This window comes from Chaetura pelagica, unplaced genomic scaffold, assembly GCF_000747805.2.
Source record: "Chaetura pelagica isolate M959 unplaced genomic scaffold, ChaPel_1.0 scaffold142, whole genome shotgun sequence".
Classification (NCBI taxonomy): Eukaryota; Metazoa; Chordata; class Aves; order Apodiformes; family Apodidae; genus Chaetura; species Chaetura pelagica.
Window position 1 is genome coordinate 1,542,804 of NW_009952973.1, and position 12,605 is coordinate 1,555,408.

The following is a 12,605-nucleotide window of genomic DNA, read 5'->3' on the forward strand; positions in this document are numbered from 1 at the left end:
TCTTTCCCTTTGGGTTAGGCTTTCCCCACCTATTGCCAGCATGCCTGGTGTCCTGCAGATCAACCCATGACCAAAGAAACCAAAGTTCTGCCGGTTACACCAGTCTTGGAGCCTCTCCTTGTTTATCCCCTCACCAATCACTGCAACTGGTGGGATAGAGACTACTACTTGTGCTCCTGATCCCTCTACCTGTCATTCCAGGACCCTGAAGGCTCTCTTCATTGCCCTTGGACTTCTGGTAGCTACTTCATCACTGCCTACCTCAAGTATCAGGACCGGCTAGTAATCACAGGGCCAAACTAGGGTAGGGAGTTTCCTCTGTATATCCCTAATCCTGGCCACACAGAGGTAGCTGAAGTCTCTAAGAAGTGGGTCTAGCCTAGACAAAAGCAAGTCACCTGTGACAAGGACTGGTCTTTTGTTCTTAACTGAGGTGGTTTTGGTACAAGGTGTGGGCTGACTGCCTCGGTGGCACCTCCAATACATTATTTTACAAAATACTATCGGTACAATCTTTAGGGACATTTGGTCTGTTATGCAAACTTAGGCTTTTAAAGACAAATAATCACAGATCACAAACTTACGCTTTACTTACCAATAATGTTTTCCAAAGAACTGAAGAAGAAAACTACATCAATGTTAACAAATAAAATGTCATTTTCTGCTTTCTTATTCCCATTTTCACCATCACAGTTCCCACAATAACCAACTGTGAAGTAACAACTGCTGCAAAAATGTGTAAGATTGTCAGTGAAAAAAACAGAAAATGGAGCCTTATTGAAGCAGAGAAGCAGCCTAAGAAAGTTCAAATTTTTTTCCTACAGCTTCTTATAAAATTATTTAAGTTTTAAAAATAAGTATAAAGTCACCTGCATATCAGTGTGTATGAGGATGGCATGTCATAAACAAAATGGTCAAAACCCAACTTCTGCAGCATCCCACTTCTGACTGTTGAAAAAGATTCACCAATGTAATTGTTCCACCAAAGCAACAACCAAAGCCCAAATGGACCTGCCACTTTTATCTGACTAAGCACTGTTCTGGTTTGGCGGGTTTTTTGGCAGCGGAGGAAGGGCGCCGGAGTGGCCTGGTAAGAAGCTGAGAAGCTCCTCCTACACCAAAACCCACCCAAAGAGGCATTAGAGGGACAACAGATGCACCTCAGTGATTAACATACAAAAGAATAGCTATAACACCTGAGCAGAGAAGAGCTGTGCGGGAGGAGGAGAGCGGTGCTGGTGGTTGGTGAGGAAGAAGGGGAAGAAGGTGCCCAAACAGAGGTTTCCCTTCAAACCATGGCAAGATGGCAGCTGTGCCCCTGCACTCATGGAGGAACATGGTGGAACATTCCCTGAAGGTGCCAGGAGGGGTGAACTTGGCCAGTGGACTTTTATTTTGTGGCCAGAGGATTTGCTACCAGTGGACTCTGATTGCGCAGCTTTGGAAGACCCCGGCGCCAGGGGAGGTGGCTGTTCCCGAATCCCCCGTGACTCTGTGGGAAGCCCAGGCGGGAGCAGCTCCGGACCTCGTGGGAAGGACTCATGAAGGAGAGGTTCGCGGAGGACTCTTTCTCGTGGGGAAGCAGGTAAGGACTGTAAGGAATCCTTCCTGAGGAGGATGGCATAGCAGGAACCCCCAGCCTCTGAAGTGACTCTAAACCCCATCCCCTGTCCCCCTGTGCCGCTGGGGGGAAGGAGGGAGAGAAACCGGGAACAAAGTGATTTGGGCCTGGGAAGAAGGCAGGGGTGGAGTAACATATGCAAGCCCTGCTCTGTGTGTGTCTGTGTCCTGTATGTGTTTGATTAGTGTGAAATTAAATTTTTGGGTTTTTTCCGCAAGCCGAGTCTGTTTTTTCCGGGACTTTAATTGGTGAAGACCCTTCCTTGTCCTTTGTCTCAGCCCATGAGCTTTGTCCTCCTCATCCCAGAGTGTGTGTGTGGGGGAGCTGAGTGAGCAGCCGAGGGGCTGTTCCTTTTGTTGTGGTGTTGTCCTAAACCACGACACAGAGGAAGAGTAAATATACAGGAAGACTTGGAATTCAGATGAGAAAGGGGAAGTGGTCAGACTGTTTTTTTCTAATGCTGTACTGTGACAATTCATCTAGATTTTTTTGGTTGGACCTCCCCAGAATACAGCATGCTTTTTGAAAAAACAAAGTCCCAATAATGTCTATGCTAACAGATATTTTTTTTTCTTTTTTTTTAAACTCAATAGAAAGCAAGACAATAATAGTTTAATACTGTAATTGGCAAAGCTGTCAGAGACTGCTCTTGACTGAAATATCTGCCAGTCTCCTGGTTTACACAGCAAAGTAGAAATTGCACACAGAACTTGAGTAGCCAAATACCATGGAGTATACGTGGCTCAAAGATTTTCTCTTTACGAATAATAAGGTTCTGCAAGAAGAAACTCAGAAACTTAATTACTTTTTGCAATTAATGCCAAACTGTAAAAAATGCAGCAGTTTACACTTAAGAAATTTCAGATATTAAGATGTTCAGATATAGAGATACTAAGGTATTATTTTACAAGGGCATGTAGTAATAGGACAAGGGGTAATGGTTTTAAGATGAAAGAGGGATTACATATTAGGAAGAAATTATTTTCTGGGAGGGTGGTGAGACACTGGAACAGGTAGTCCAGAGAAGCTGTGGCTGCCCCTTCCCTGGAAGTGTTCAAGGACAGGTTGGATGGGGCTTTGAGCAACCTGGTCTACTGGGAGGTGTCCCTGCCCATGGCAGGGGGATTGGAACTAAATGATCTTTAAGGTCCCTTCAAACATAATAATTCTGTGTTTCTAAGATTAATAGGTAATGCTTTCCTTCCATTTCTTCTTGTATTGAGGCAAAGCAGGACTCTCAGATTCTCGGTAGTGCAGCACATACAGGTAGCTACTGTACACCAGAATAAAGCTCATGAAGTAAGCTCAGAAGCTAACTTGCATGCTGAAGTATGGTATTGTTTGATTATAACTTTGGCGCATAATGCTTCCTCTAACAAGTTGGCAAAGAACAGAGATTTTGCATTTTAGACTCATCCCTCTACCACTGCCATTTATTTAATGAGCACTCCTGGGTGCTCTAACCTGAAAGGATGCTCATTAGATTTGTGCATCTGGCCCTATCAGCAATCTTCTACAACTTCTGAGGTAAGCTTAACACATCAACAGACATACCGTTTTCAGATGAAATAAGGTTAACTAGTCTCCCAGTGAACAGGCAAGCAAGTTTCAAGGAGAGCATACATGCTCACATTCTAATGCACAATAAAAGAAGACCTGCAATGAAGAACATGTTCACTTCATGCATTCAAATGGATGCATTATCTTATTACAAGCTGAATCCCAAATTTCAGCTTGGAGCTCATTATTGTCTTACATGTTGCAAAGAGGAAAAAAAGTTAAAAGGGGAAAAGCAAATGCAATAGTAGATTTCAGGGAACAAGTGGAAAGGGCTGTTGATGAGGCAAATATATAGGGCTAGTTGATAGAGATGACAGAAACCACACAGCAGAAGCCAACAATAGTAGTAAAACTGAAATGCTCAAGTGGGTTGGTACCAAGTGAAAGGAATAGGTGTACTGGGTCTGTCTGGGAGAGAGTTTAATTTCTTAAGAGCAGCACGTAGGGTGCTGCATTTTGGATTTGTGGCTGAAGCAGTGCTGACACACCCCGATGTTTTGGCTAAGGCTGAGTAGTACTGTCTCTTTTTCCCACTTAGCCCTTCACACCAAGTAGACAGAGGGTAGGCATGAAGATGGGCGGGAACACAACATGGACAGCTAACCTGAAGTGACCAAGGGGTATTCAATGCCATATAGCGCCCTGTTCAACAACGAAAACTGAAGGAAGGGGATTCTGGGGGAGGTGGTCATTGCCATTGGCCAGAGACTGGCTGCACATCAGTCTGCTTGTGGGAGGTGGTGAGTACATCACTTTTGAGTTTTCCTCTTCCTCTTTCCTTCAGTTATTTAAGTGTCTTTATCACAAACTACAAGTCTTCTCACTTTTGCTCTTCCTATTCTCTTCCCTGTCCTGCTGGCAGGGGAAATAAGCAAGCAGCTGTGGTGCTTAGCAGCTGGCCAGGGTCAACCCATGACAGAAGGGGCAAAGAATAAAAAGTCAGAAAAAATAGTTCAGCACCTATCTACCCTTCTTAGCTCTATTTATTTTAATAGGTGAGAAACATGTCCATGTGAAGAAATGCATGCATGGACAAGAATACTGGCTGCAAAATCACATTTTGCAGCTTATACAATGAAACAGAAAGATAAGAACTGACACTTCTTGATGCTACCACTGCACCCTCGTGATTTGGTAAGACTTATGACTCACCTGCCCACAGAACAGTAAAAGATCTGCAACTCACAAAAATGGTAAACCACCACAAAAGCGGTTTTCCTAACAGCTTTCTTCAGAAGAACTATTTTATTTTATTTTTTTCTTTGAAATCACTTTCTGTACAAGTGTATTAAATTACAGAAGCACAATGAAGAGATACTAGGTAGTTATGTGCACTGTTCTCCCTCCATTTATAGTTCAAGGAAAGGAACTCCAGCAGAGGTCAATTTGAAGTACTTATGTTCTGCTCTGAATCTTACTCTAAAGAAGTCCTTTTCCTTCTGTCTTTACTAATACCAGAGGTAACAAAAGCAGGACACTCCTAGCTTAGCTGGTTAAGTGAGTAGAATAAACTCCCACACAGACCTACCACTGGTAAACAGAGGTGACACAGTTTGTATTTAAGAAGCTCAAAGTCCTTCAGAATAATTTTGGAAGTTAGGAGATTTTGCTGTCTCTTCCTTATTTATACCTGTATTTGCCACATCCTTGTCTTTCTCATCCCCTCTTCTGAACCTACTGCTGGTAAATTGCATTGTGAGGTCACAGTTGATTTTGTACAACCATGTGGTGTATTTACCTCAGGATGAGCCTGGGCTTTTTCAAAATAATGTGAGCATTAGTTACATTAGTGGGCATGTGAAAGTGAGAGATTTAAACTCTGCGTTTTGCTTCTACAGTAAGGAAAACATGTCTATTCATTTTTTACATACTGACCATGTGTCCAGCCTTGCACCAGACCCAAACACAAGAAGAAGAGGAACTTGCAGACAAGGGTTTGTCATCAGGGAGTTGTACATGTGTTGAAGTCAGTCATGGATGCATCCATGTGCAGACAGACAAGATCAATATTAAATAACAGTTATTTGACTGCATTTTGAACTTTCTAGGCGCACTGTGTAAGGTTTCTTTTCCACACCATTTTATGTGCATGACTCAAAGGTACAAAGTACGCATTGGACATATTCCCAAATAAAAAACATTCATGAGAACTGACAGCTGGTTAATATCACATTTGTAAATCTTTTCAAAAACCGTGCAACTCTGAAGTTTCTAGGCTTATTTTAGCACTTGATCAATAGACCTACCACTAAGGTGAAGCTGTGTTCAGGAAGAATCCCATACTGTTCAACAAGCTTTGCTCTCTTCACACTGGGGAGGTCAGGAAGTCTCTCATGAATCCAATCAATATTTATCACTTGCTGATGGTTCATATTAGCCGGCAAAGATTTTGCATCATACAGAATCAATGGAGGAAGGTTTGGCTCTGGCATGAAACTAGTAAAAATCAAGAAAAACTCCTTTATAATTATTTTTAGTCATAAGCTAAGGAATAAAATCTGTATTGCAAGTTCATACTTACCTATAAGTTGTATAAATGTTTCTAAATAAAATATTAAAAATTCAAGACTTGGTGTATCACTGGTAAGTAGTAAGAGACCAGACTATGAACTGCTGTGAACCCTTACATCCTTTCTTTGAGAATTTGCCACCGATTGCCAAAGAGCTGATGTTAGAAAAGCGGTAATTAGAACATTTCTGCACCCAAAATAATAATAAAAAAGCTCAATAAACCCAGTAAGAATAGATGTGGAAACAACCCACTCCTTTTGGCATCAAGCGTGAACTGTGGATCTGAAGAAAAAGGGAGTGGACTGGCAGGGAAAAACCTAGACTGACAGCCAACTGCCAGGAGTCATCTGGGCAGGTTGTAACCTTTTCCAGACTAACTTCAAAAATCTTGATGAAATCTCAAGCTGTGCTAAAAGCAAAGTTACTGTGCTCAGCAGGGTGCTATCACAGAACAAAAGGCTGCCTTAAAGAGAAGGCCAATTCAAACCACTTGAATGATTGAAGCAGAAACTTGACTCTTCTATGATCAAATGAGGGGTTCAAAAATATCAGAATAAAGGACATTGGGTGCCCTCTACATTTGCTATAGTAATTTCTATTTCAAATCTGCCTAAGCATGAATTTTAAGTTTTATATATAATTTGCAGCAGTAACTGACAAAAAGGTCTGAAAAATACAGTTTAATACCAATCATAATCTTAGTACTAGTAATAATCTTTCTGGTCTTGATTTGAAATATCTTAGACTCACCAGTTTTGTCTAGGTTTTAAAAAGATTCTTTTGCATTTGTTTAAATCAGTCCTGTTAAATAGGCCTCATACCAGCCCCTACCATAACAAGGAACTCGCAAAATGACCACTGCCTTTTCTGCTGCATTTCTATAAACAATTATTTTCAAAGCAGATTAAAGTCTGAGGGATGTTTTCAAAATCCTTGCTCTGCTCTAATAAGATCAGTAGCAGAATATATGTGGATTTAACAGGAACACAGATATGGCAAACCTAAGAAGTTCTTAAAGTTCTCCTGCAGAAGCAGAATGACAATTCTCCAGGTGGGAAGTGAACTCTGGGAGTAAGAGGAAGACTACCTCTGCAATGCAGAGCTAGGAAACTAGTGGGAGGATAAGCACTAACCAGGGAAGCTGGCAGACACACACAGAGTAGAAGTAAGGGCAGTCAGAGCAAAAAGCAATCACTGAACTGCATCCCTCTAACCCATCCCATTCAGACACCACTGCTTCCTATTCTAGGGCATTAAGAAGCTGTGGTGCTTCTCTGCAGCACTGCCTCAGCACTTGTTCCCAGCAGCACTGCTTCCCAACAGGACTCATGCCTTGTTCTCTTGCCCTCTGGCTAAATCCTTCTTGGGTGGCTGCTTATGGTTTGATAGATGTCCTCTCACACTGGTGGAAGGCACACAGTACTTAGCAAGGTTACACTGGGTCTACAAAAGATCATAAGGTAGAAACCTGCCTATAAATCCTGACACCTTTCAATAGTCGCTAAGGTTTTCAAACAGTGATTGTGATCTATGATCACAGAATTTAAGCATGGAGAAGCAGGGCCTGCTATCTGAAAATAACTTCCCTCGGCATTTACTTAAAGCACAAACAATGCTTAATTCAGAATATTCTTGCATCTTATGTCAGGCATTCTTAAGAATACGTTTGTATCTGGCCACAAGGTAAACCTTCAATTTACCCACTTTGAGCTAAGGTACTACAGCTTAGTTTTTGGGACAAGTCTACATGTTTTAGCAGAGATAAGACGGTTCTAGATCTGATTTGCTCAGACTAGCAAGGATTTTGACAGGTCTCTTCTCCTTTCAGTGGAAGATAAACTTCTCATACTCACTATGCTGACCAACTTACATTCTCATTACACTGATTACACTGAAGAAATGAAATTAAATAAATTCTCAGTTCTTGAAATGTTAAGTTTCTATTAAAAAAATACCGATAATCCTGTTTCCCTTCTTTGTCTCTCATTGATACAGTGCACCTGAAATAAAAACAAAACACGTAAGATGTTGTAAGAGGTACCACAGAATTAGTTTTATAACAAAGACACAAAGTAAAAACATTGTCTCCTGAAGATCAGGACAGCTTCTTAAAGCCACTTCAAAGATTGTGTGTATGTAAGAGGGCAGCCATTTTCACACAGACACCGCCTGATGTACCACACAACCTGTTGTGAAAAAATACTACCTGTGAGGAGACTGCTTGTGAATACCAGCTTCAGAAGACAGAAGCTGAGCAATACTATGTTAACTCTCCTGATCATGTTAATAGGTATCTGTGGCACTCTAAAGCTACTATTCCTGATGTTCTTCCAAAATAAAAACTCACCCAAGCTTGGAATCAAAGGCTCTTGTTTCATTCAGAATTGTTCCTCCATTTTCAAGTTCTTTAATTTGCCTCTGTATTTCATAGTCTCACAGAAACAAAGAAAAAAGAGTAAGCTTCTTATACTGCACTATTAGCTTTTCTACACTTCACTATTTTATTTTTCACTGCTATGCAATAATGGAGTAATTTGTTGTTTTAACCTTAATGAAATCAACAGCAGTAGTTACAGGCAGAATTATCAGTCACTGTCTCTCTCTCCAGGACTGTTTCTTTCTTTGCATGTTTTCCTCATCTTCTTTCATTCCCTTTAAATAGAAAATATTTTCTCTCAGGCATTGCAGCCAAACCATACATTCCTCGTGACCTTCCAATCACCCAGTTCAGTTTTCATTGGAGATGTAATAATCATTCTTTCTTGCTGATAGCCAAGCTGCATCTGAACTCATACACACCACCTACCGTACTCAGTGGAAAGCAATCATCTATCTACATCAGAGGACACAAAGCAACTGCTAGCATAATTCAGTTCTAAACATGCTAGACACTGAAAATAATCTGATTTATTTTTTATGCAGGCAGAGGGTTGGCTACCCCTGTGAGAGGTACTGATTACCAACATGGCTGCTATCCCCAGAGTACCCCATACCAAGATTTAATCTGTCAGGGAGCAGCAAGAGCAGGGCTGCTCCACAAAGAGGGATAAGTGAGGAGCCGATAGAGACTAGAGTGCAGGCAAAGCCTTCACTGTCTGGTGCAATCCCACTCGTCTGAACAGCATGGACGGAGGCATGTGCTACTAACAGGGGCCACTGACAGTCTCAGTCAAGGTGACAGGATGAGGTGGGTCCAGAGTTCATCCAGGGAGTTCAGACAGAAGCAACAGGAGGTAAGTCCAGAGATAGGACTTGGAACAAGACTACAGAACAGGTCACAGGTCCATCAGGAGACAGGACTGAAAACTGGCACACCTGTGACATAGCTCAGGCCAAGTCTGAAGGCCCCAGGCTGAGCTTAAATGGGACTTCTGTGCCCATGGGCAAGGTGCATAGATGGGACACCAAGATGAAGTCAGTCATGCCATTTAAGGGCAATGACTGCGCGCAGGGGCCTGACATGAAACATGTCATAAAGTATCTACAATGCCCCTATAATGAAGCAACCACCATTTACCTATTGCTTTCGCCAGGAATCGTATGCTATTGATATTCTTCACTTCAGTCCTCACTCCATAAGGCTCTCCAGGGTGATGAACAGAAACATTTGCATCCACTCTCAGCTGACCCTCTGTAAAAGGAAAATTCAACAACAGAATTGTCTGCCCTGTAAACTAAAGTAAAAGCTGTGGCATGCATTAATAAACTGTATGTAACCTGCAGAGCATTAATAGCAGACTTCCATAAGTTCAGAAAGGAGTAACAATCTTCTCAAAGTATTCTTTTTGTGATTCCATCTCAAGACTGTGCCTCCAGTACCTCAAAATGTTTTGAGCATACTACTTTTTAAAAAACATTACTGCTCATAATTCCTCTCAGAGGAATCTGCATGGTGCAGTGCAGCACAGATCTTCTAATTCACATAGTGAAAAAAGCTCTGATTCACAGCCTTTAAAAAAAGGGCAGAATTAGACAAGCAATCTCAAGTGCTGGATTCTGAGCTGCCATTCCTCTGAAAACAGTATTAAAATACCTCTTGGAATTACAATTTGATGGATACGTACTAACCTAGCATGGAACACAGGAACCTACAGTTACACTGAACAGATTTACTATGGTGTTCTTGAAAATGCACAGCTCAAGGAAAAAATATGAAAAGTAGAGGATTTTTTTGGTAGTTTTTTTCCTCTCAAGAAATTGCAATCTCCCTCCTGCCCCAAACTTCCCTGGCTGCAAAAAAATGAAACTGAATACAAAGTTACATTTAAAATCACCCTGGACTTTTAGTCCAAAATGGAATAATGTCCTTAAAGATCTTTCATGACTTAACCACAAGTAACTCATAATTGTATCTTTCTAAGTTTTGGCCCTCTAAAGACATCCCTTCTGAGAAGAAAAGGCTTGCACAGTTATTCAGCTGGTGTGAATAAACATGAGAGGTTGCATTAAAAAGAAACATAATTTTTCCCATATTGCACAATGAACAACTGTAGCCTTTCTTTGCTTTTTCAATTTTTATTTTAATTTCAAATACAGATAAAAAGAAAGAAACATTTACTGCTTAGATACAGCAGCATTTTTAAAGGGAGGGCAAAATAGCTCAGAGTTAAACCTGTGAAGATGTCTACAGCTTCAGAATCCACTCTGGTCAACAGATGTAAATTGACTAGAGAAGCCTTGGTACACTTTGTAAAAGTAGGCTCAGTGATAGCGCACCGATTTCCTGTGTCTTCGTAGAGTCTTACCAGACATGCAAATGAAGGACAAAGGTGCTGGAATAACCCAACATCCCTTTCAAGAGAAGTGTTTTGCATGTGCTCTCTCTTTGGGATGAAATGAGTACTTGTTCCAAAAAAGGAACTGTTTTGTCCTGCCCTTGCTTCATTTTGAGACATGACCTGCTTCTACTCTGATGTCCGTGTCAATGTGACAAGACAATTAAATTAATCAGGCATAAGTGAAAGGAGAACTAGGCCCCAAATGTTCTTAAACTTTTTTCCTTCAAACCTGCTTTAGCCCAGCTTACTCTCCTTTGACTTTAGAGTGAAACAATCTTTTGTTGCTAATGAAGTAACACCTGATAAAACTGGGAACTTGTCTTCATTGAACACACAAGTAGAATAAAGGTAAAATATGAGAATGTAAAGACCTCACTTGAAAGGAAGTAGTTATGATGAGGGAAAACCACAGGAAAAAGCCCCTAGAAACACCACCTTGAAAAAAAAACCCAAGACTGTTACTTTTAAAGCCAAATATACCGAAGGAAAAATATTCCCTCCACTAAAGGAGGGCTAAATTCAGTAGTGATAAATGATGTATGTCATTTATATGTCCACAAACTCCTTTGAAGAAGCATGCAAACTGCCTGCTTAATATTAACAGCTGTGCCCCATTTGACATGTGTAACACTAGTGAGAGAAAATATTCAGAGACATACATCAAGTCTAGCAATTATTATTTCCCCTTACACTAAATTAGATTTGCATCACTAGCCAACATTTATTGGATCTCATCTATTGTGTGATACATTGACCACTCTGACTCAGTTCTCTAGAAGAGGCATCCACTTAGACTGTGGACAGAATTTGCTGCCAGAACAGCAAGGCCAACTCTCACAGGCAAAAATACAGCTTACATTGTGAACACTAATAGGTAGCTTATAATTGGATGTATGTGTGGAAGGGATGAATGCCCAAAACTGTACTTTTAAACTCTTCAGCGGAAGCCTGCTTTTGCTAGCTGTAACCATGGGCTGGTTGTACATTTTGATAAAATTAGGACTGAGCAAAAATGGCATGACCTGAATCTTTTAATTAATAGAGAGGCACGAGATTGAATCACCGGTCAGGAAGCTGATCACACGCTGTGCTTCCGCACATTACTTATTGGGAAAATTGAGGCCTTGAAGTTCCAGAAAGAAGAGCTGATGCCAAAAGCAGGGGTTCCCAAAAGAGGAGTGGCTTCAGAAAGACAGTAGTGATCTAGGCTAGAAAGAGCCTGGAGGTGGGGAGTCCCAAGACCAGAAAGATGCACAGATGCAAACGCCAGGGGATACCTAGGGACCCTGGCCTCTAACACCTGCTGCACAACATATAGCACCAAAATTTTCTGGCCCACCTCCCCAGACCAGCAGTGATCTCCCTAGTGAAAAGAGAAATTGAAACCTAGTGAACATAATGCTGGAGAGGAGGGAGAGAGAGAGTGAATGTGTGAAATGAACAAGTAGGGTAAAACCAGTCTTGTTGGTTCTTATATTAACCCCAGCAACCCTGTCTGCTATACACTGGAATTTACTCCATCTCACCCATGACACCAGCACAAGTTTACTGCCTAAACCCATTTTAGGACTAGCTGAGACCTAACACACAACTTACAAGATGGTTCATGTTTCCATGACTTTGTCCCAGAAATTCCACATTCTACAAATAATTCTTACTACAGATCTACTCTGTTGCAGCACTGTGGCAAACAAGATGAGCACAGACAGAGAAAAACAGCACAAGAACCCTGGGGACATCCCCTCTTGCCTAGGTTTATCCTGTAAAATCACTGTGAGAGGCAATATAAAACCCACCACTGCATATCTCTGCAGAGGAAGACAGGCCCTTGAGGACACATGAAGCACAGCAGATACTAGGACAGGCTCTGAGGATTTTAAGAACAACAGCTAGAAAAGGCTAAGTGTTTCAAGTAACCACAGAGTAAAATAACCAGAAGCTCCAAAATTCCTGCAAATAAAGAATTACTGGTGACAAGCAAACATGCCCTTCCCCCTTCTGTACCTGCCATGACAGCCTGGCTGCTCCCAAGTGTTTGAAGAATGAGCTGAAGCTCTCTGACTGCTGCAGCTGCTTCTTCCCCACAGCACATATCAGGCTCCATGACAACTTCCATGAGGCCAACTCCTGTCAGG

At 41.5% G+C, this 12,605-nt stretch overlaps 1 protein-coding gene across 1 annotated transcript in view; it reads right to left on the minus strand.

The window, feature by feature from the left end:
- The window catches only part of GATB (glutamyl-tRNA(Gln) amidotransferase, subunit B), a 47,558-nt gene that overhangs the window by 13,806 nt on the left and 21,147 nt on the right, over positions 1–12,605 (minus strand). The window contains exons 7-11 of the mRNA XM_009995980.1: positions 12,475–12,597; positions 9,210–9,323; positions 8,040–8,124; positions 7,648–7,692; positions 5,428–5,617 (exon numbers count right to left, since the gene is read on the minus strand). Of these exons, the coding sequence (XP_009994282.1) occupies positions 5,428–5,617; positions 7,648–7,692; positions 8,040–8,124; positions 9,210–9,323; positions 12,475–12,597 (557 nt within the window). The remainder of the gene's footprint in view (positions 1–5,427; positions 5,618–7,647; positions 7,693–8,039; positions 8,125–9,209; positions 9,324–12,474; positions 12,598–12,605) is intronic.